The 21,865-nt window shown below is 35.1% G+C and overlaps 1 protein-coding gene across 11 annotated transcripts in view; it reads left to right on the top strand.

Annotated features, from left to right (window-relative positions):
- Positions 1-21,865, top strand: part of DLG2 (discs large MAGUK scaffold protein 2) — a 2,171,029-nt gene that overhangs the window by 1,627,004 nt on the left and 522,160 nt on the right. For all 11 annotated transcript variants that reach the window (XM_025355445.1, XM_025355443.1, XM_025355446.1 and 8 more), the window contains 3 exons: positions 2,307-2,443; positions 16,249-16,393; positions 18,704-18,842. In XM_025355445.1, coding sequence (XP_025211230.1) covers positions 2,307-2,443; positions 16,249-16,393; positions 18,704-18,842 — 421 coding nt within the window. The remainder of the gene's footprint in view (positions 1-2,306; positions 2,444-16,248; positions 16,394-18,703; positions 18,843-21,865) is intronic.

Genomic DNA, 21,865 nt, shown 5'->3' with positions numbered 1-21,865 from the left:
AAACCTGTGTACCATGTTACTGTACTGAGTACTGTAGGCAATTGCAAAACAATGATAACTATTTATGTAACTTAACATATCTAAACATAGAAAAAGTGCAGTAAAAAATAAAAGGTAAACAATGGTACACCTGTACAGAGCATTTACCATGAATGGAACCTATAGGACTGGACATTGCTCTGGGTAAATCAGTGAATGAGTAATGAGTGAATGTGAAGTCCTAGTACATTGTTGTACACTACTGTAGACTTGAAGAACGCTGTACACTTAGGCTAGACTAAATGTATTTTTAAAAAGCTTCAATAATAAATTAACCTTAGCTTACCATAACTTTTTTACTTTATGAACTTTTTATTTTTTAACTTTTTGACTCTTTTGTAATAACACTTAGCTTAAAACAAACATATTGTACAGCTATACAAAGTATTGTCTTTTTTCTATTCTTATTCTATAAGCTTTTCAATTTTTTTTTTTTTTTACACATTAAACTTTTTGTTAAAAATGAAGACACACACACATACATTAGCCTAGGTCTACCCAGGGTCAGGATCATCAGTATCATTGTCTTCTACCTTCACATCTTGTCCAACTGGAAGATGTTCAGGGGCAATACCATGCAAAATGTTACAGCATGGATCTGTCATCCCCTGTCATAATAATGCCTTCTTCTAGGATACCTCCTGAAAGAGCTGCTTGAGGCTTTTCTATAATTAATATTTTTTAATAAGGAGAGGGGTACACTCAAATATAACAATAAAAAGCATAATGTAGTAAATACATAAACCAAGAACATAGTTATTTATTATCATTATCAAGTATTATTTATTCTTTACAATTGTATATGCTATACTTTTATATATACGACTAGAAGTGCAGTAGGTTCCTTTCCACCACATCACCACAAAAACGTGAGTAATCAATATGCTATGATGTTACAATGACTATGATGTCACTTGGCAATAGCCATTTCTCAGCTCCATTATAATCTTTTGGGCCCATCATCATATGTGTAATCTATCATTGATCAAAACATTGTTATGCAGTGCGTGACTGTCCTCTATTCTTGTTATTGCTTCATAGTTTAATATAAGTTAAAATTGTATAAGCCATAGTACAGTGAAAATCATCTCTTAAAAGAGACAATCACCATGTTTAAAATGATTTGATATTCTGCCATGTTATAAAAATAATAGTCTAAGTATACATTTTAAAGTTTTTGGCCGGATATGGTGGCTCATGCCTGTAATCCCAGCACTTTGGGAGGCCGAGGTAGGTGGATCACCTGAGGTCAGGGGTTCAAGACCAGCCTGGGCAACATTTTTAGTCTCTACTAAAAATATAAAAAAGTAGTCAGACATAGTGGCATATGCCTGTAATCCCAGCTACTAAGGAGGCTGAGGCAGGAGAACCACTTGAAGCTGGGAGGCAGAGGTTGCAGTGAGCCGAGATCATACCACTGCACTCCAGCCTGGGCAACAGAGCAAGACTCTCAAAAAATAAATTTATTTATTAATCAATTTTTAACGTTCTTTTTATTCTTTATTTTCTAATAGAATATTTTTAAAGATTTTTTTTTTTATTTTTTAGACTGTATACTGGAATAATTCACTTCTTTGTGTGACTAGCCTCATAATCAATCAGTTAATAACAATAAATGCTAGAAAATATAAAATATGACAAGGTGGCAAGAGAAGAAAACATGAAAGGCAAGCATCTAGCTTCTTTTTCTTATCTTCTCTCTGAAATTATTACATATATTTAAACAGTGTAACTTAATCATGGCTGTTGCCTCAGAATTGTGCAATTTTTGAACAATTCTATTTTTCATCTTGAAATATCAAGAGTATCCAAGTCTTTGCCCAAATGATTGGTAGTACTTCCATTCTCTATGCTAGAGTAACAACAGCAATGAAGATGAGTCCATAGACCAACAATGAGCAGGACTAAATTTGTCTTTTTCCTGGCTTACCTAGGACTCCTCCACATCCTTCACCTGATCCCTGCTCTAACCAGTTACCGCTATAAACAGGATAGCTGAGGAAAGCGATTAGGCATACAGTCTGGAAATAGAACAAAACTACTTACATGGGGTTGACTTCAAAATCTGCCTCATTTGCATTAATCAACAACCCTTCAAATGTTTAAATAACAAACTAGATTGAAATACAATTTTTAGTGTTATTTATTGCTGTTACAATAAGTTGAAGATTCATTTTTTAAAACTGTTAAAATGTGGCTAACTGCGTTTTCTAAAAACAACCACAACAACAAAACAAGGCTTTCCATTTTCTGTTCCTTTCTTATAGGTTTAGGCTTCAGTATCGCAGGAGGTGTGGGGAACCAACACATTCCTGGAGACAACAGCATTTATGTAACTAAAATTATAGATGGAGGAGCTGCACAAAAAGATGGAAGGTTGCAAGTAGGAGATAGACTACTGATGGTGAGTGTGACTCCAGCAAAACTGTGTGTATATTTATAAAGCTCTTGTTTTCCAGTGTAAGACTGTCGTTGTCTGTTCAGGCTGCCATCACAAAATACCACAGGGTGGGTGACTCAAAACGGCAGAAATTTATTTTCTCACAATTCTGGAGACTGCATAGTCCAAGGTTCCAACCAATTAGGTTTTTGGTGAGGGCTCTCTTCCTGACCTGCAGATGGCCACCTTCTCACTGTGTCCTCACATGGCCTTCCCTAGGTATTTGTGCAGAGAGAGTTCTCTCTCTCTTTCTCTTCTTATAAGGCCACCTCTTATAAGGCCCAGTCCTATTGGATTACGGCACCATCTTTAACTCATTTAACCTTAATTATCTCCTATAGAACCTATCCTCAAATAGTCATGGGGGGGTTAGAGCTTCAGCATATGAATTTGTGAGGGGTCCACAATTTAGACCTTGGACAAAAATTGAAAAGAAGAGACAGCAGATTTATGAGTAAGAGATCTCAAAAGTATACGTACAATGTATCTATTTTGTTGACATTTTCAAAACAAATCTAGATCTTCATTAATTTTCTTAGATACGCATGGCATAGAGATTATCTGTTGTTCTTCCAATATAATGAGTCTCCTATTAGGGAGAGCAACTGCTATTTATAGACTGCTGGAGAGGTGGGGTTTGCATAACAACAGAAACAACACCTGGCTTACCGATAAGCGTATGTCCATGGTCCTTTGTGCAACCAGAATAGACACAGCACCTGACTTCCAAGAATTTATAATCTGAGTTCTGCTACATGTGTAAATGGATCTCTTCCTTTCCTCCCCTTAGGGTTATAGCTATTTCATTTGCCAGCTTCTCACATGCTTCAGGAGTCCTAGACAGTGATTGACATTGACACACAGCCAGTCTTTCTGAACCATGGAGTTATACGATAACCTAAAGCAAAATTAAGGCAATTATAAGCAACAAAGCATTTGGGACTGTGTTAATAAAACTGCCTTATGTCCATTTACTGTTGTATGCCAAAATCTACAGGATAATAATCGAATATTGAAAATTAATAGTAGGTAGCTCTCAAGTAAGATTAGCGTATCTGTCTAGTCACATGTCTACCCTTGTAAAACAGGACTTCTAATCTATGTCTGCAAGGAGCCATTATCTCCAACAATTTTGTGAGAAATGTCTGAGGAGGATCAGCCCCCAATCTCAACAGAGGATTAATTTTTATGACCTGTGCAAGTTTTGGAGTTGAACCTCCAAATTTTATATTTATTGTGCCTACTTCCCTCGGCTTTAGAGAGCTGTGTTTAATCCCAGTGGTCTAATTTCATAGTTGCCTATGACCTTTGTGTTCAATAAGCTTTGTGTTAGATAAGATCTTTGTAATAATCTTGATAGCTAACATTGACCTGGCATTTACTAAGTTCCATGTTCTTTTATAAAGGGCTTTTTTGTAATGTAACATATTTCTAACAGCAACACATTTTATATAAGCGAAAAAGAACTGAGATGTAGACAGGTTTTCTGACTTGCCCATGGTCATATGTTTAATAAAGGACAAAACTGGGTTTCAAATTGAGGCAATCTGGCTAGGACCACTCATTACCAGCAAGCTATACTGCCTCTTGAGCAACATGTTTTCATTAGTTTCCTTAAATTTGTCAGTCAGTTCTTTCCTTTCCTCCTTTATTCATTATTGTCATTCATTAATTACTTTTTTAATAAGTACGTGCTGCCCACCTACTGTGTCCCAGGCAGTAGCCACTATTCAGGAAGGAACTCTGTCATGAGAAAACTGGATGGGCAAAAAATATACCATTAATGACTTCAGTCAAAGTTAAATTTAAGAGTTTTGGGCTGCTTTACTTCCTGAAGCCACTACCACTTTCATGCTCAAGAAATTCTGAATTTTGTTTTGTTTGTTTGCTTATTTGTTTTTGATGTAAAAGTTTGTTCTTATGATGTTGTTCTATCTTCTGGACAAGAAAGGTTGTTATTAGGGTACAAGACCTGAACAACTTCTCTCTAGAATATAAACTTTATTGCTTGAAATGTTGTCTTGGGAATAGAATAAATTGTGACAACCATATTCTACATAGTGCTACGTAGAAAAATGAAGAGGACCATTTCATTCTCAAGTAATGACTGTCTTAGATAGTTACTGGTTTGACCTTTGACTCATGGTTCCATAAGAGTTTGATTGTAGGCAGATCTTCTGGTATTTTTTCATTTACTGCTGTTGTACAATCATGGTAAATGGTATGTGCTTATTTCTTGAAGTTCTGTTTAGTTTTTTTTTATTTCCAAATTTAAAAAAAAAAAAAAGTTGCTCCAAATAATTCTGTCAAAGAATTTTCCAGGCACTATACTATTTTTTATTACCATTTTGTTGACATTCATTGTAGACATAATGATTTCAAAAATAGCTGTGACATAATCCTTAACTGTTTTGAGTTTTAAAGCATAGTTTTGTTTTGTTTTTTTAAAGAACCTTCAACAGTAATAGGTCTCTCTTCTCTTATGTAAGGAAGACGTAATTAGTACTTCCAAGTTGAAACTGGAAATGAAAGAAAATGATTCATTTTATACTTTGCAAGCAAAATAACCCTGAAAAGGAGAATAAAGACAAAATCACTGAAGCCACCCTACAAAAACAATTATCTTGCTTCAACCCAAAAATATTTATTAATGCTCTCTTTCTGTCATTCCTTTCCACCTCCTCTTCCCTTTACTACCCTACATTCATATTCTTTGTGTCTTCCCCCTCTTCTACTCTCCTCCCACAAAGGAAGTACAAATGATTTAGATTCTATGATGTACCAGCTGTACCACACTCTGCATATTTTTCTCTAAATATGCTATTCTTTCTAAAGCAATTTGCACCACTTCCTTCTGTCACTTCTTAGGAAAAATTCCACCATATATTATTCACTCGGAGTTCTGTAAGTAAACTGGTCTAAAATAAAACTCCATTAATTTCTTTAGATTTTCATGGCTGAATACTCACAATTCAGGAAGTCTCCTAGCAACTGCCCTCTACTGAGAGCACAGTCATTTTTTAAAGAGTTAATAATAACAATAACTCTTCTAGTTTCTCAAGCAAAATAGCTATAATGTTGGGCACCACCTGAAGCACACCATCTATATTGGGTACTTTTTCTCCCTGAAATTCTTCTTATACCTCAGAATTTAACATATCTATCTTAAAGGCCATCTTTCATCAACTCTTTCTTGGTACATCAGAAAAGCAAGCATGTGAAGCAGTCTCTGACCTCTCATAGATCCCCCTTTAAGGGTGGATAATACCTCCCGAAAGCTATTTATTAGGTAATAAGTATCATTAAAATGTTTTCCTTAAAATTCTGTTAAAATATATTTTTCTATATATGTCCCCCTTTATTCATAGCTCTGTCCCTTGAAAACAAGAAAGTGAAGACTAATTCCTCTTCCACATATGTTTGAAAGAGTTACGTCTTTCCACTTTTCCACTTTTTAGTTTTTTAGGATGCTTTAGACCTTTTCTCTCCCTTCCAGTAAATTTTATCACACATTCATTTATCTTCTGTAAATAGATTACATTTACTACAAAATTTCTTTAGATTCCTTACAATCTTATTTCCCACTTTAAAAATTCCGCGTAAGAGTATAGTATCTGACCTTTGCAAATATTCTACTTTAAGAAACAGTTATTCTGTCTGTCACCTTTGCAATAAGCCTCTTGGTATTTTAAATAAGATGACTATAATGTCAGACCACTCTGATGTTTAATGGGTCAACCCAAATACATGGTATATGTTCTTTTTAGCAAAATTATATTTTTGAAAATTTCCTTGGCTACTTAGAATTTATTGTTCTCTAGAATTTGTTTTGTTTTTTAAATGGTAAAGTGAGAGTGACATCAGATTTTGTGGATTGTACCAGTGGTTTAGTGTTGTCGTCTCAGACAAAATAGATTCTCTTGGCCTTGAAATTCAGTGGTAGTCAGAGTTTAACAGCATAACAGATTTTTAAATTCTTTCATATATTTTCACACATTGGCTTTATTAAGCCCTTCCAAGGTGGTACATATAGCCCAATATGTTAGAAAAGTGTTAACTTCTTCCCCTTTTTCAATATAAACCAGAAATGTTGAATCCAGGATAATTCGATTGTCTTCTCTGCAGGGATAGCATTAGTTATTAGTTGTTAAAGCCCCTCGGCACATTGTAATTTAAGGTTTAAAATCTTAGCCTCTTCTTTCCATAAACCCTGCTCGACATTTAAAGAAAAAAATTGTCAGTGAGAGAACTTTTATACCTTTTACAGAGAATTAGTTCTTGTGTTTTCTTTCCTTAAAGGGAAGTAGTAAGTGACAGGAAAAGTAATAGAGACATTGAAGTCAAGTGGAAAGACCTTGGACTCAGATGAGAAGGCTGGATTTCAGTCACAGGCACCTAGCACTGATTTTACCTAATCTGTCTTGGGCAAGTCACATCCATCTTTGGTCTTCTATTTTGACCTCTATACCATAGTAGCATTATATTAGATTGGTATTTCCAAAAGTATGCTTTAAAATATTGTTCTCTTTTCTGTGTCACATGAATAGACTCTGTGACCAAATACATTTGCTGAATTCTACAACTTGTATCCCAATCCTCTTGTAGATTCTCAATGAATTTTAGCATATTAAAAATTCTATGAAGTCCTGCCATCAAGTAAGCGACTTGATTTTGATTAACATATCTGTTTTATCATGGAATCTTCTTCTTAGAGTAATACTTAACAAAACACCTAAAACTAGTGTTTGGTGGAATATACTCGGGATGTGCTATGTGTGAGCATCTCTTATTTTTATTTGAAAATAAGTATCATATAGTAAAGACATCAAATACTTTTAGGAAATATGAGTAGAAACAATGCAAGTTTCTGAATGAGTATTAGTTGTGATGACTGAAATTATTGTTGTTTTTGGTAAATTTACAAAATTGCCTGATTTCATCCAAGTATCAATAAGAAAATCAAATTGAAGACACTGTGAATATGTAGAAATTATCTGAATAACGAATGGGATATTAAAGCACATTTATTGGTTATACCAATCTTAGATATCTTAGAACCAAGACCCGTAACTCTCTGAGCATGTCTCTTTCCTACCAACAACACATTGCTTTCATCTTGAAAAGATCTTTTGCCTACAACACCTCATTTATTCTTAACCACCATCTTTGAGAGGTAGTTAGGACAGTCATTACTGTTATTCTTATTTTTCAGAAGAGAAAGTTAGAACTCAGAGATGACAAAGGGATTTCCAACATTACATAACTAGTAAATTGTAAAATTGGATTCATACATAGATTTTGATGTCCTAAAGTTAAATTCCTTTCACTGGTTTTGTCAGCATCTCTGATTCTTGATTTTGGGTTCCATGTTTGAATCTCAAGGTAAGCTCTTGAACACTATGAATACCCAATCCTCAGTCAGCCCTGAATAATCAAATCAGGATTTCTGGGGTAGGGATCATACTTCATTTTATTTTTATTTTTTTAGGTTTCCCAAATGATTTTAATGTGCAGCCAGATTAAGAACCACCATCCTACCTTGATCTAACCACACCCTAACCCATTCTGCTGCTACCACTGCATCTCCTAAGGACAACTTTGGTGGTAGCGCTCATTCTATCAAGCCAGTATAATTTAGCAATTTCCTGCAATTGGCTAAAAAAAATTTAGAACAGTTCACTCTCAAAATTCTGTCCCCTGAGGTTAGAGTCACTTCTGAAACAGCAGGATAAAACCTGGACAACTGTTGCTTGAACTCTCCTCTAATTTATCTCAAATGTAATAAGTTATAATACAATGTAATTGCAATGACATATTTTATTTAAGGGTTAGAACCTCCTATGGCATTCTTTTTTATTTTGCTTATACTCAGTGTAATAGCCCTCTTTATAGAATTTGCTCTATAAATATCATATGTTGCTGTCATTTTAAAATTATCTTAATAGCACACTCTATCAGTAAAATACAAAAGGTTGCCACTAATATATTTCTCTCCTCTAAATTACATATATATCACTATGCTAATATATTGTTCACATTTTAAAACATATGAAAATGGAAAAAGAAATATAAATATCAATGTGATTAATATTAATAGAAATGTGAATGTTTTCCTCTTGTACCCAGTGGATTGCCCTAGCGTTCATATCATACTGTCCATTTTGGTGACCTCTGCTAGAGAAGAAATTTGAGTAAATCAAAATAACCATTCTTGCTTGCTCTCTCTCTTTATATGGAGTAAAAGGTTAAGAAATGAATTAATGATTAATGAAGGAAGAATAAAATCACAGTGATGGAGCTTTGACTGTGTACCTTATAAACTAGTATGATCTGGTGCTAACATTCTGTACCAGCTTTTCATCCTCATATCCTGTGCCTGGCACAGAGCAAGTATCCAATAAATGTGTATTGTTGCTTGAATGACCTTCATTCTTATTGTTTTCCTCTCTGACTCTACACAAATATAAAATAGAATGCAACACAAATGCTTCATTCTTTCTATAAAATAGGGAATTTTGATTGCTTTTCCTTTGGTGTTCTGCAATCATTTTTTTAAAACTCAGCTTACTACTTCAACACTTATTAAGTGCCAAGTATTTATATTACATCAGCTAGGGGAGTAGAGATGAATATGATCTAATCAGTTGCCCCTGAGAAGGTCATTCTTGGAGGTGGGAAGTGGCACTGTAGGAACAAGTGTTTCACAATGTAGGGAGTGATGATTTCCACATAAAGAGCCCTGAACAGCAGCAAGATCAACAAAGCATGATGTCTGATTACAGCTGTTTGATTTCTATTTGTATGCTACTTTATATCATACAGAGTCTTTTCAACTTCATGGTATCATTCTTTTCTCATAAACACAAATCAACAAATAAATAAGTATAATTCCCATTTTACGTGTAAGAAAATGAATTCTTAGTAAATATGTTAACTGACTTAAATTCATGAAACTAGGAAATAAACCAGATCCGATCTGATTCTACATTCAAAATTACTCTCACTGTATCAAGTTGCCTTCATTTCTAGAAACAGCAAGGTTTAACATGTGACTATTATTTCTAGTAAATTTAAGTCTATTCATTGGGCTTGAGAAATTAACTTTCTTTTTTCCCATTCCGATTTTCATTACTCATGAGAAGATGCTATGTGTGTCCCATAATGAGACCACTGTACTTAGCTTCTGTTCTTTCTTAAAGTTTTTGTTCTTTCTCATTTAGAGTTAATTTTGCTCTAACTATAATATACATATTCATTTCTGAAAAGATGAAAAACAAGAAAATATTTATTATCCAAAGACAATCATTACTAACATGCCTTTTATTTATTAATAGTTATTATTTTGAATGCCTTTTATTATAATAGTTAATTTCAGAGTACTATGGATATTTTAATCCTTGGTTTATGCATATTTATGTTCATAGCATTGGCATTACTACATTGGATTGGTCTGCTTTGCAATTTATCTTACAACCTAATGATCAGCCACTTTGTTTCCTTTTTAAAAGTTAACTTTAGAGTTTTCTTACCAATGATTCTGGAGTTCCACATTTCCCTGTACTATGTCTTAGGTAACCTTAATGTCTGTAATCATCTCCCAGTTTATCCCACCATACTGATATTCCTGCAAGAACATGGAAAGGTCAGTATCTCGCCATCTCTATATTGCCCATTCCTCTTTATTGTCATATTCTCATGCCCCCACACCTCCCACCTTTGTATTATCACATTTATGTTTGCTTACACACATTCAAATTCCCACAAAACTTGCCATGCCTCCTTGCAAGTCTGTTGGCACCTCTTTCTTCAGCTGGTTTGCCTTCCTTTGTCTGCATCATGTTCAAATTCAGTGCTCCCTCTTCTGTTTGAGAGAATGAGTCATCTCACCTCCAGCCTCTCTTTCTTGGCCTCAGTCCTCTTTCCTATTAGCAAACACACAGCCAGGCCGCACATATGTCCCCCTCTGTGTGTTGCACCCCACAGAGAGCACTTCAATCAAACTCACATGATTTTTTTCCTTGAAACCAGGCCAGTTGCTCAGTGTTCACCATTATAGGCAGCTACTTGATGCAAATGAAAAAAAAAAAAGAATAAAAAAAAACAATGACAAACAATGACAAGAGCAACTAGCCAATCAGTGTGATGTCCCTTCTCACTGCACACAATCAGCTCCAGCTGTAGGCCCTTTATCTTGAGAGTTCATAGGATAATGCACACACATAATTAACCCAAACAAACTCACTTTTGTGGAAAACATTTTGAAGACTTCAGCACAAAAGAGCACTTTTTGGTCCAAATCCGGTACTATTCTGAATTTTTAAAAAGACCACACAGAAGCTTCATCAGCAGCACCCTAATTAAACTCATCAGTTCACAGATGTTTATAAGAAAATGATCAGCGAAAATTTTCACCAAGAAATCCTGTTTACAGATGATGACAATAGTATTAGTGATAAGAGCTAACATCAAGAACTGTACTATACCTGTCACTTTATATAGGCCAACACATTTAAATCAATAGTCTTTTGAAGCAGTAACTGCTATCATTCCTGTTTTACAGATGTCAAAACTAAAGCTTACAAGGTTAAACAAGTCTCCCCAAATCACACAGCTAGGAAGCACCAGGGTCCAGGTTTCAGTATGCATGACTCAAAAGCATGTGCTTTTAATCACTACATTCTGTTGCCAATATCATAATACCACCTGTTCTGTGACTGAAATCTATGTAAATTTTTCAATATTTCAGTCACCAAATAGAAACCGAGTGAACTACCACTATTTTAAACTACTATTATTATTCTCCCCAATATCCTCTTGCCCCATTTCTCACCACTACCTTTCCCTCAACTTCTGCTTTATGATCTAAAAATTTTCCTAGTGGTCGGAAGACTCTGTTAGCAAAGTCACTCTATGAAAATGCTGTTGAAGGAAATATTTTCTGGATCATTTCGCTGCCCACCTTAAAAATGGCAAAATGTGCAATTTAATAAGCATTGACCACATTTCTCTTTCACTGATAATCTAATGAGCTGTGTACTTTCCGTACTCTGGGGAGAGAGACAATAAGCCCTTGTCAGAAACAGAGCTTTGGTCTGTTATAAGTGTCACTTATAATCTAATCTAGTTAGTTTCTAGCCTTTGGTTTTTATTTTTAATTATTATTGACTTCTCATTTCTCCTGTGTTATGGCACCAGATGCTGTTTCTTTTCTGTTCTCTCAGTAGAGATGTTTCTGTGGGCCACAGTCACCGTATTAAAAGTTGCCTTAGGCAATCTCTTTTTTTTTTTTTTTTTTTTTTAAGAGAAAACAACCCCTTTCATATACATTTTAAACTGCAGACCATCACAAGTAAATATTCATTATCGGCCAGGTACGGTGGCTCACGCCTGTAATCCCAGCACTTTGGGAGGCCGAGGTGGGTGGATCACCTGAGGTCAGGAGTTTGAGACCAGCCTGGCCAACATCGTGAAACCCTGTCTCTACTAAAAATACAAAATTAGGTGGGAGTGATGGCTCATGCCTGTAATCCCAGCTACTCAGGAGGCTGAGGCAGGAGAATTGCTTGAACCCGGGAGGCAGAAGTTGTAGTGATCGTGCCATTGCACTCCAGCTTGGGCAATAAGAGCAAAACTCCATCTCAAAAAAATAAAAAGAATAAAAAATAAGTCATTATCTAGGCACAAGTGGTAACTGCCCTAAAATAAGTGATTAATCAGATGTGTAAGAAGGTTTTGAAGAGACAGTGAGATCAGGGAGATATATTCAGCTGCTTTCCATTTTACTTATTTATTTTTTGACTGGTCAGTGTATTAGGATGATGCAATATACTATAACCACTGGATTACGTGGGAAATGTAATGATTCCTCAAGCTTTTATAATACTTTGGAATTTATTCTACTTTTATATGTAAACTCGGAAAGAAACCCTGTTCTCCTAAAGGAAGAAAGAACCGGTAATATGAGCCCTAGCTTTTAACTAATCAACATACAAATATAATCTCATTTTCATCTCTTAAGGAGGCTTGTGATCCAACAACTGATGGCTTTGACAATTGGAGGTAGTGTGACCTCTTTGTTGCAAGTTAATCTCTTTAAATAACAGTTTTTCTCATCTGTAAAATTTCCCTGATTAATAGTATCTACCTCCTGGAGCTATTCTGGTGATAAGTTATATGATTCATTTCAAAATATATGACATAGTACTCCTAAAATATATGACATGCAGGTATTAAATAAACATTAGTTCTTATTATTATCATTTTGTTATTTCTGTATTATTAAGGGCTGCCATTATCAACTGTGTTCTCCATACCTGAAGTTCCTCTACATTCTCCCTCTCTGCATGAGCCTATTCTTCTATCCATCCATTCCACAAACAATTGTGTATTATTAGAATGTGGGTTTTATGAAACCAAGGACCTTGTCTATCTGGAAGAAGTAGTAAAACTGAGTGATAACAGTATGGTTTCTGGAGCCAAACTGTCTAGCTTTGAATTCTGCCTCTGACACTTACCAGATCAATAACTTGGGGGAAAGTTTCTTAACCTCTTGGAAACATACTTTTCTCATCTGTAAAATAAGGTAATTATAATAGCTACCTCATAAGTTATTGTGAAGGTTTGATTGTGTTAATATATGTAAAATACTTTAAAATAGTGCCTGGTGTGTAATATGGGCTATATAAGTGTTTGCTATGATTATTGATTATCATTTTTATTATTTACCATATCTCTATTATCTGGCACACAGTCCAATACATAACAGGTATGCAGGAAACATTTGATCAGTGAATAAACAAATGCCACACACTTAAATGAAAAAAGAAATAAGGGAATGTCTCTTATCTAGAAGAGAAATGTGAGAGGTGCTGGAGAAGCTTATGGCTTAATGGAGAACTCACAGTCAGCATTCAAACACATCAGGCAGGTTCATTTCTCTCCAGTTCCACAGTCCCTAACCTGGGCTACATCACCAAGGATTAACTAGCACATGGAACTTATATAGCAACATGGAGCAAAATAATAAAGATTATGAATAGTAGTGCTGTGAAATATGGTATAGCTAAAGTGCTAGATAGTATAGATAATATGTACTATAGGAATTCAGTCCAATGCTTCTGGCACATTTAATTTTACATTATGCCATTGGAAATTAATTAAACAATTATGTCATTAAAGAAATAGTAGCCAAATAAATCCAAACATATATGGTCAACTAATTTTTGACAAAGTAAATAAAAGAACATGATGAAGAAATGCTAGTCTTTTCAATGAATGATACTGGGAAAATGGAATCTCCACGTGCAAAAGAATGAAATTGGACTCTAATGCCATATTCAAAAATCAGCTCAATTTGGCTAAAAGACCTAAATGTAAAACCTAAAACCATAAAATTTCTAGAAAAGAACATAAGGGAACAGCTTCCTTGACCTTGGCATTGGCAGTGTTGTTTTGGATATCACATTAAAAGCTCAGGCTACAAAAGCAAAAATAAATAGGACTACATTAACCTCAAAATCTTCTGCAAAGCAAAGGAAACAACAAAATGAAACAAATTAGGGGAAAAATCGCAAATCATATATCTGATGATAGGTTAAGAACCAAAATTTATAAAGAACTGATACAACTCAATAGTAGAAAAACAATTAACAGAATTTTAAAAATGAACAAAGGACATGAATAGTTAGTTATTTCTCCAAAGAAGATACAAAAATGTCCAACAGGTATACAAAAAGGTGCCTAATAACACTAATCATCAAGGAAATACAAATCTAAACTGCCATGAGATATCACTTCACAGCTGTTAGGATGGCTATTGTCAAAAAGATGAGAATAACAACTGTTGGTGAGGATGTGGAGAAAAAGGAGCACTTGTACGTTATTGACTGGGATGTAGACTGGTATAGCCATTATGGAAAGCAGTATGCAGGCTCCTACATAAATTAAAAATAGATTTACCGTGTGACCCAGCAATCTCTGGTCTTGTTATATACCCAAAGAAGATTAAATCACCACCTTGTAAAGATATCTGCACTCCCATGTTCAATGCAGCATTATTTACAATAGCCAAGATATGACAACAACCTACATGTCTGTCAGTGGACGAAAGGATAAAGAAAATGTGGTATATATGCACAATGAAATATTCAGCCTTAAAAAATGGGAGATCCTGCCATTTACCACAATATGGATAGACTTGGAGGACATTATGCTAAATGAAGTAAGCCAGAACAGAAGGAACAATATTGCGTGATCTCTCTTATATGTGGAATCTTAAAAAATAAGAGTCAAATATATAGATATAGAGGATAAAACAATGGTTACAGGGGGAGGTGGGAAAGAGGGAGATATAGGTGAAAGGATAAAAAGTAGCAGATATGTAGGATGAACAAGTCTAGAGGTCTAATGTGCAACATAAAGACTATAGTTAATAAAATTGTATTATATTAGGAATTCTGTGAAATAAGTAGATTTTAGCTGCTCTTGTCACACAAAATTGTAACTGTGATGATAGATATGTTAATTTGCTTCACTATAATAACCATTTTATTATCTATATATGTGACATAACATCATGCTGTGAACCTGAAATATACACAATAAAATTTTTTTTTAATAGTAGCCAGATAAGGATAACCTAGGTATTTGAAATACTTGGTGAATTAATGTTTATTCTAATTTCCTCAAAGTTTAAGTCTTTTTAGAGAGATTATCTAAAAATCATTTCAGAGAAGTGATTGTGGTGCAGAGACCCACTGTAATGGCACTGCCATGAAGTCAGAATTGCATTTGTATCCTAGGCTTTTCCGTGCAATAAAGAAAGAGGCATTTCTGTTAACGCAGTGACAATAGGGTACCCTTGAACTTGCTCACCTGAAAAGACCTGTGTTCCAAATAGACTCATATTAAATGACATTCTGATAAGAACGATTTTAAAGTGAAAAAAAATCAAGGTTTGGCAAAGCTATAGGGAAATGAGGGCTCTCATATAGTGCTGGTACGAGGGTAAACTGGTTCATCTTTCCAAAGGGAAGGAGGTACTTTCACACTAGGTATCAAAAGCCCTGATAATGTTCATGTAGTTTGGTCCAGTAGTTTCACTTGTATGGGTAAATCTATATCAAAGAAATTATCAGAGTTCTGCACAAATATAGAAAAAGAATTATTAGAACATTATTTATAGTTGTAAAAAATTAGGAGCAAACTAAACATACACTAGTAAGAAACTTGTGAGATCATTATACTGTAGTCATGCAACATAATGCTCTGCAGAAAACAAAAGTCATGTTGTTAAACTACATTGCTGTTACAAACAACTAGTCCCTCTAGTTTTAAAAAGCAGGTTCCAAAACAATGTGTATAATAAAGTCAAAATTGTTTAAGGAAATGTATCTAAGTAGGGAGATTATGAATGATTTTATTTTCTTCTTTTTCTAAGTTTTATTCCATGAATATGTGTTACTTTTGTGTCATAGAAACTATAGCATAACAAAAAAGGCATTTGACTCCTTATTTTCCTTTCCACAAATACTATTCTGAATTCCATTATAGTACATCACTTCCTCATTTTAAAAAGGCGGAAGCAACTTTCTTTTATAGCATCAATGATTGTACTTATCTGCTTTGACTAATGCATTTAATTCATCTGTTCTGTCAAAAATACCAGACAGTAATTATCACAATTTATAATTCCAGGAATCTTCTTGTCTGAATATTTTTCTTCTGCTGCATAGATTTAACTCTATTGTTGATTTTTTTCCCCTTTTCAGGTAAACAACTATAGTTTAGAAGAAGTAACACATGAAGAGGCAGTAGCAATATTGAAGAACACATCAGAGGTAGTTTATTTAAAAGTTGGCAAACCCACTACCATTTATATGACTGATCCTTATGGTCCACCTGATATTACTCACTGTAAGTACCATTGTCATCTTCAAATAGCATGCCAGACTTGCAAAACTGAAATTCTATAAAACTATTGACAAAGTGTTCTGCTTGTACCTTCCCTCTTGGTTAACTTCTGGAAATACTTCAGAGGGAGTATCCTAAGCTCCACTCCTATGTTGCCTTGCAGGCCCTTACCTACTGTTTGAAGGTGAGATATCCTAATGAGTTGGCATGCCCACTGTTATGGAAAGGCTTAATGTTGAGGACAGTGTGGTTACAGTAGTCTATGGGCAACACATTTTGAAAGGCTATTTCTCAAGCTCCTAAAGCATGATCACTCTCATGCCATCATATTCTTTCTTCCAACTTCAGATCTCTGTAGTAGTAGACTAGAAAAGAGAGACTGGCAAATAGACCAGAGGTAGCTCTATGATTCTTCCAGAAAAAGGGGATCTTGCAATTGAATGGTGAAATCAAGATCCTCAATCACCATCATCATAGCTTTTACTTTACTTGAATTTGTTATATTGGCAAGAAAGCTGGAAAAAATTATCAGTCACTATGGCAATAGAGGTGAGCTGGAAGTGAGACTTCTGGGGCAACAACTAACAACTAATGAGACACTATGCTGGAGTCCTCAAAAAATCCACTGTAGCCTAAGCCTCATGTGTCCTCCTCTTCTTAATAGGTCAACACGAATCTTAACTAAGTTTCTGTCTTTGAAGACTAGATTTAGAAGCAATTTACTTTGTTATGTAAATGTAAGGGACATTTGTGTCAACAGTAGTAAGCTTGCTCATTCTGAAATGTTGAAAGTCCGTTTGTGAGACTGGAAACTTGGAACGTCTTCAGAACTGGCCACTAATTAGTACTACGGTCTCAAGCAAATTGTTTAACTTATCTCAGATTTACATGTTTCTCTTGAGAGAAATGTTAAGTGTTGAATAATTTTGTTTCCTGCCCATTGCATTAGCTATTGCTTTTCTTAATGATGATTCTAAAACAACTTACCTCCAAAATATGTATGTTTTCAAGCTGGCAGTAAATTGAGATCAGTCTTACCTTAGAATATGAAAGAGTTTTAACTTTCAGAGCTTTCCAAAGTGGACAAATGTTGCTAAATCAGCCCTGATAGTCTGTGAGCCACTTCATGGAGGGCATATAAGGTTAATGTCAAAGAGAGAAAAGGGAGAAAACCAAACTACCTAATAAACCTAAGAAATATGTATTGAGTAAGTTCAGTATGTACAAGACACATTGTAAGGTAATATGTGTGATACAGAGGAGATAGAATCATGGCCTTCAAAGAGTTTTGCTGGGAGGAAGGCTAACTCAGATATATAAATAGAAGCATATTTGGCAGAATAAGAGGTATGTATATGCCATGGGAGAGGTAAATATAAATGTTAAATGTTATTTGGGAACTCAAAGAAAAGAGATATATCATTTGTCTTTGGAACATAAGAAAAATCTTTTTGCATAGGATGGCATTTCAGTTGCATCTTCAGAATGAGATTTCAACATCTCAGATGGGTTAGGTATGAGACACAAATTATAGGTAGATGGTACAGATGTCAGGAAGCACAGGCTATTGTTGAGGACAATAGGATATGTGTTGTGGGGATATTAAAATTGATTGATCTTGCAAGAATGGCAAAGAGGTGAGTTTATCTATATTAAATATATAACAACAACGGAGAACATTTAAGTAAGAGAATAGTGTGGTCAAGCTGAATTTCAGGAAGGTTTACCTCATCTCAACATATAAAATGGATTTGAGGAGAGAGAAAGAAGCAAGAGACCCAGTTAGGAGGTGTTTTCAGTCATCTAAAAGGGAGAAACATTAGGAAGGAGGAATAAAAAAGAAAGGCCAGAGTTCTTGGCCTTTGTGGGATGGGAATAGAGTGTATTTTGGGAGAAAATCTCATAGGAGAATCTGCTCCTTAGGAGGCTTTTGTTCTCGATGATTGGACATTAATTATGTGAAAACAATGTAAGCTCTGCAATTAGAAAGCTAACATTTTATTTCAATAGAAAATTAATCATTGTTCTGAAAATATGTGTGCTGGATGTCTTCTCCTGTTCTTCTTTTCTCCAAATTATACTAACTGGCATTACAGACTTAACTATTATTAAGTCTTTCCTATCCTAAAGGTTACCATGTGCTTGTATATATTAAATGCAAATAAACTGCAACTCCTCCCTCTTGGAGGACAAGAAAATCCTTGGCATGCAGCAAAGCCTTTCTGTTTTTAATACATTTTTTCTGAAGTATAGCATGACACATTGAATCACCCACATAACAGGTTTCTTTTCTCCTTTTCCCCCACCTCTTAGCTTATTCTCCACCAATGGAAAACCATCTACTCTCTGGCAACAATGGCACTTTAGAATATAAAACCTCCCTGCCACCCATCTCTCCGGGAAGGTACTCACCAATTCCAAAGCACATGCTTGTTGACGACGACTACACCAGGTCAGATATGCCTGTTGGTTAATTGAATTTGCTCTGATTACCAGAAATAAATCACATTTGCCTAACATGTCAGGTGTTGTTTTGGATGCTAACTGAAGCTTCTGGGTTCCATTCAACCTTATTGTAGTTTTGCCTCAAGTGCATTGTAAGTGTGTCATTGTCCTCTGATAGGCAGCAAAATCACAAAATACTTGTGAATAAATAGTAAGATACACTTATACATCACTTTGCCATTTATTAAGACTTTCTATATCTGATCTCATTTAAGCTTTACAGCCATACTGTAAGATAAGTATTAATACTTGAGAAGAGAAGATAGTGCTGAGGTTCAAAAGGAAGGAAGTAGCATGCCAAAATTATATATTTGGTTACTGGAATTCAATGGGTAAATTAATAATAAAGAAATGTAAATGTAAAAACTTTTTGTCTTTAACTAGTCATTATATTTGGCAAAAGAATACAAAGATGATTAAGGAACAAAAACTTCCCACAAACTCCCTCCAGAGTGACCTGTCCTGGGGTACCCAAGGTGACAACCTGGCATAAACCTTTCATACCTTCTCCATGTTCTTACAAACGTATATATTTTCAGATATACGTGGAGCCTGACATTATTTTTATGAAATAAGTTTATATTTTATACATTGTTCCACAACTTAATTTTCTGCATAAACAATAGTTTTATCAAAAGTGAGATTACATGTACATGTGTGTGCTTAATTTCTATATGTGTTTATATGTAAAGAATGATAGATGGATTGTTTTGGTTTTTTACCCTGTCTAACTGAAGTCATTTGTCAGCCTTTCAAAAAGTAGAGACTTTCTGCCAGTTAGCTTTCCTCACTGGTATATGTGCATGCTTTGATCTTTCCATTCTTTTGTATATCTTTTTAAATGATTAAGCATTTTCCATTTATTCTGCAAGATCAGGTTTGCCAAAGTAGCTCTTTATATCTTTAGCCAAGGAATGGAATGTTTGGATGCTGAAAATGTGCATCCATGGTGTAAATCAAATGCAAGCTTCTTCCTATGCTGAAATGTTGGATCTCTATGCTCTTAATTAAAATGAGGGCTGCAGCAAAGATAATCCTCGTGGCTCTCTAAGGAATTCTGTAAATACAGGCACCTTTATCCACCAGAGTGATGATCTCTTTGCTCTCATCCTATTACTAATATTTGATATGATTTTAACTTAAAAATGTCATTTTATGTTACTAGGCCCTATGGGGCCTAGTGAATTAACATTTGTTCAAGCCCCTTCATAATCCAGACCCTTTGCTAGCTATTTTTATACACTATCTGTTTAATCCTCCCAAAAACACACAGAAAAAGACTTTCACCTCCATTTTAGAGATGTAGAACTTGAAGTTCAAAGAGGTTATGGAACTTGCTTATGGTCACATAGCTTTTATTAAGTAGAAAAACTGAGTGCCCTAACAGCTTTAAAATCCTAAGAGAAAACATTTTAATTTTCTAAAATTAAAAATGAAAACCAAGTCATATAAAACTATGTTCATCATAGAAATAGGTGGCTAGAAAGGGACCTCAGAGTTTTGATGAGCTCTAAAAACAACTAGACCATAGTTGAAACCTACCTCTACTACTGACTAACTGTGTGACCGGGGGCAAGTCATTTAACCTCTGCAAGCTTCAGTTTTCTCATCTGTAGAAGGGAATAGAAAGTGAGTCTATCTCAATAGGTTGTTGTAGTAATTAAGTCACCTAGTGAATGCAAAGAGCTTAGAACAGTGTCTGGCACTTTATAAGTACTCAATGAATGTTATCTATTTATAGTAACTATACTTACTATAATCTTAATCCACTTCAGATGTCACATGAAATATTTTTACAGTACACATGAGATATGTCTCAATATCTTAGATCCTGCCCCTGCCTCCTCCCCTGTTCCCCTAGAAGACAGTCTCACTAATATTTCCCTACAAAATCAGAATGGTTGGTGCCTGGCAAACTGTTAAAATAAATTATATTAGTTCACACACATAAACATACAAATACACACCCCTCCACCACTTTCTTACCACTGTTGGTGTTGTCTCATAGGTGCTCCCTACTGTAGGCATTACCATAGGTCTCAGAGGTATTTGCTCAGAGGCAGATTCACTTTCTCATTCATAAATATTAATTGAGTACTTCCTATAAAACACTGGGCACTGCACTAGAGATGCACAATTGAATAAGAAATAGCATCTAACAACTATCCAATTGGGGTAAAAATATGTATAAATCAATGGATTCCCCAATGCCTGTTCCCTAATTTACACAGAAACCCTCCATGAAGTTTTCCACAAAGCCTAATTTATTACTTTTTTTCAAAATCTTGAGATTATATATTTGGTAATCAAAATGCCCTTTCTTTTGTAAAAGAATTGAGGCATTATTTATTATGCTTTTACTTAGAAGAGAAAAATTGGCAAATTTTTGTTAGTCTTCATTTTTTAAATGTTAAATATCTGTAAAATTCAAAAGTATGAGACTACTAATAGAAGCAAACAAGCAAAAGTAGGGTCAGTTCTCTAAAGCGCCCTTATGTAGCACTAGCAGAGTTCCCTAACACCACAAGAGACACTTAGGAAATATTGCTAAATGAATATAAGTTTTACATGAATGCCATAGGACTAACCTATGGCATCAAAGAAAGTTTTAAAGAGGAAATGAGAGAGGGCATGCCTAAGATGGCTGAATACGAACAGCTCCAGCCTCCAGCTCCCAGCGTGAGTGACACAGAAGATGGGTGATTTCTGCATTTTAAACTGAGATACTGGGTTCATCTCACTGGGGAGTGCCAGACAATCGGTGCTGGTCAGCTGGTGCAGCCCGACCAGTGAGAGCTGAAGGAGGGCGAGGCATTGCCTCACCTGGGAAGCACAAGGGGGAAGGGAATCCCTTTTCCTAGCCAAGGGAAACTGAGACACACAACACCTGGAAAGTCAGGTAACTCCCACCCTAATACTGTGCTTTACCAAGGGTCTTAGCAAATGGCACACCAGTAGACTATATCCCAC

The sequence above is a fragment of the Theropithecus gelada genome, chromosome 14 (assembly GCF_003255815.1).
Source record: "Theropithecus gelada isolate Dixy chromosome 14, Tgel_1.0, whole genome shotgun sequence".
In the NCBI taxonomy this organism is placed as follows: domain Eukaryota; kingdom Metazoa; phylum Chordata; class Mammalia; order Primates; family Cercopithecidae; genus Theropithecus; species Theropithecus gelada.
This window is presented reverse-complemented; position numbering and strand designations above follow the sequence as displayed.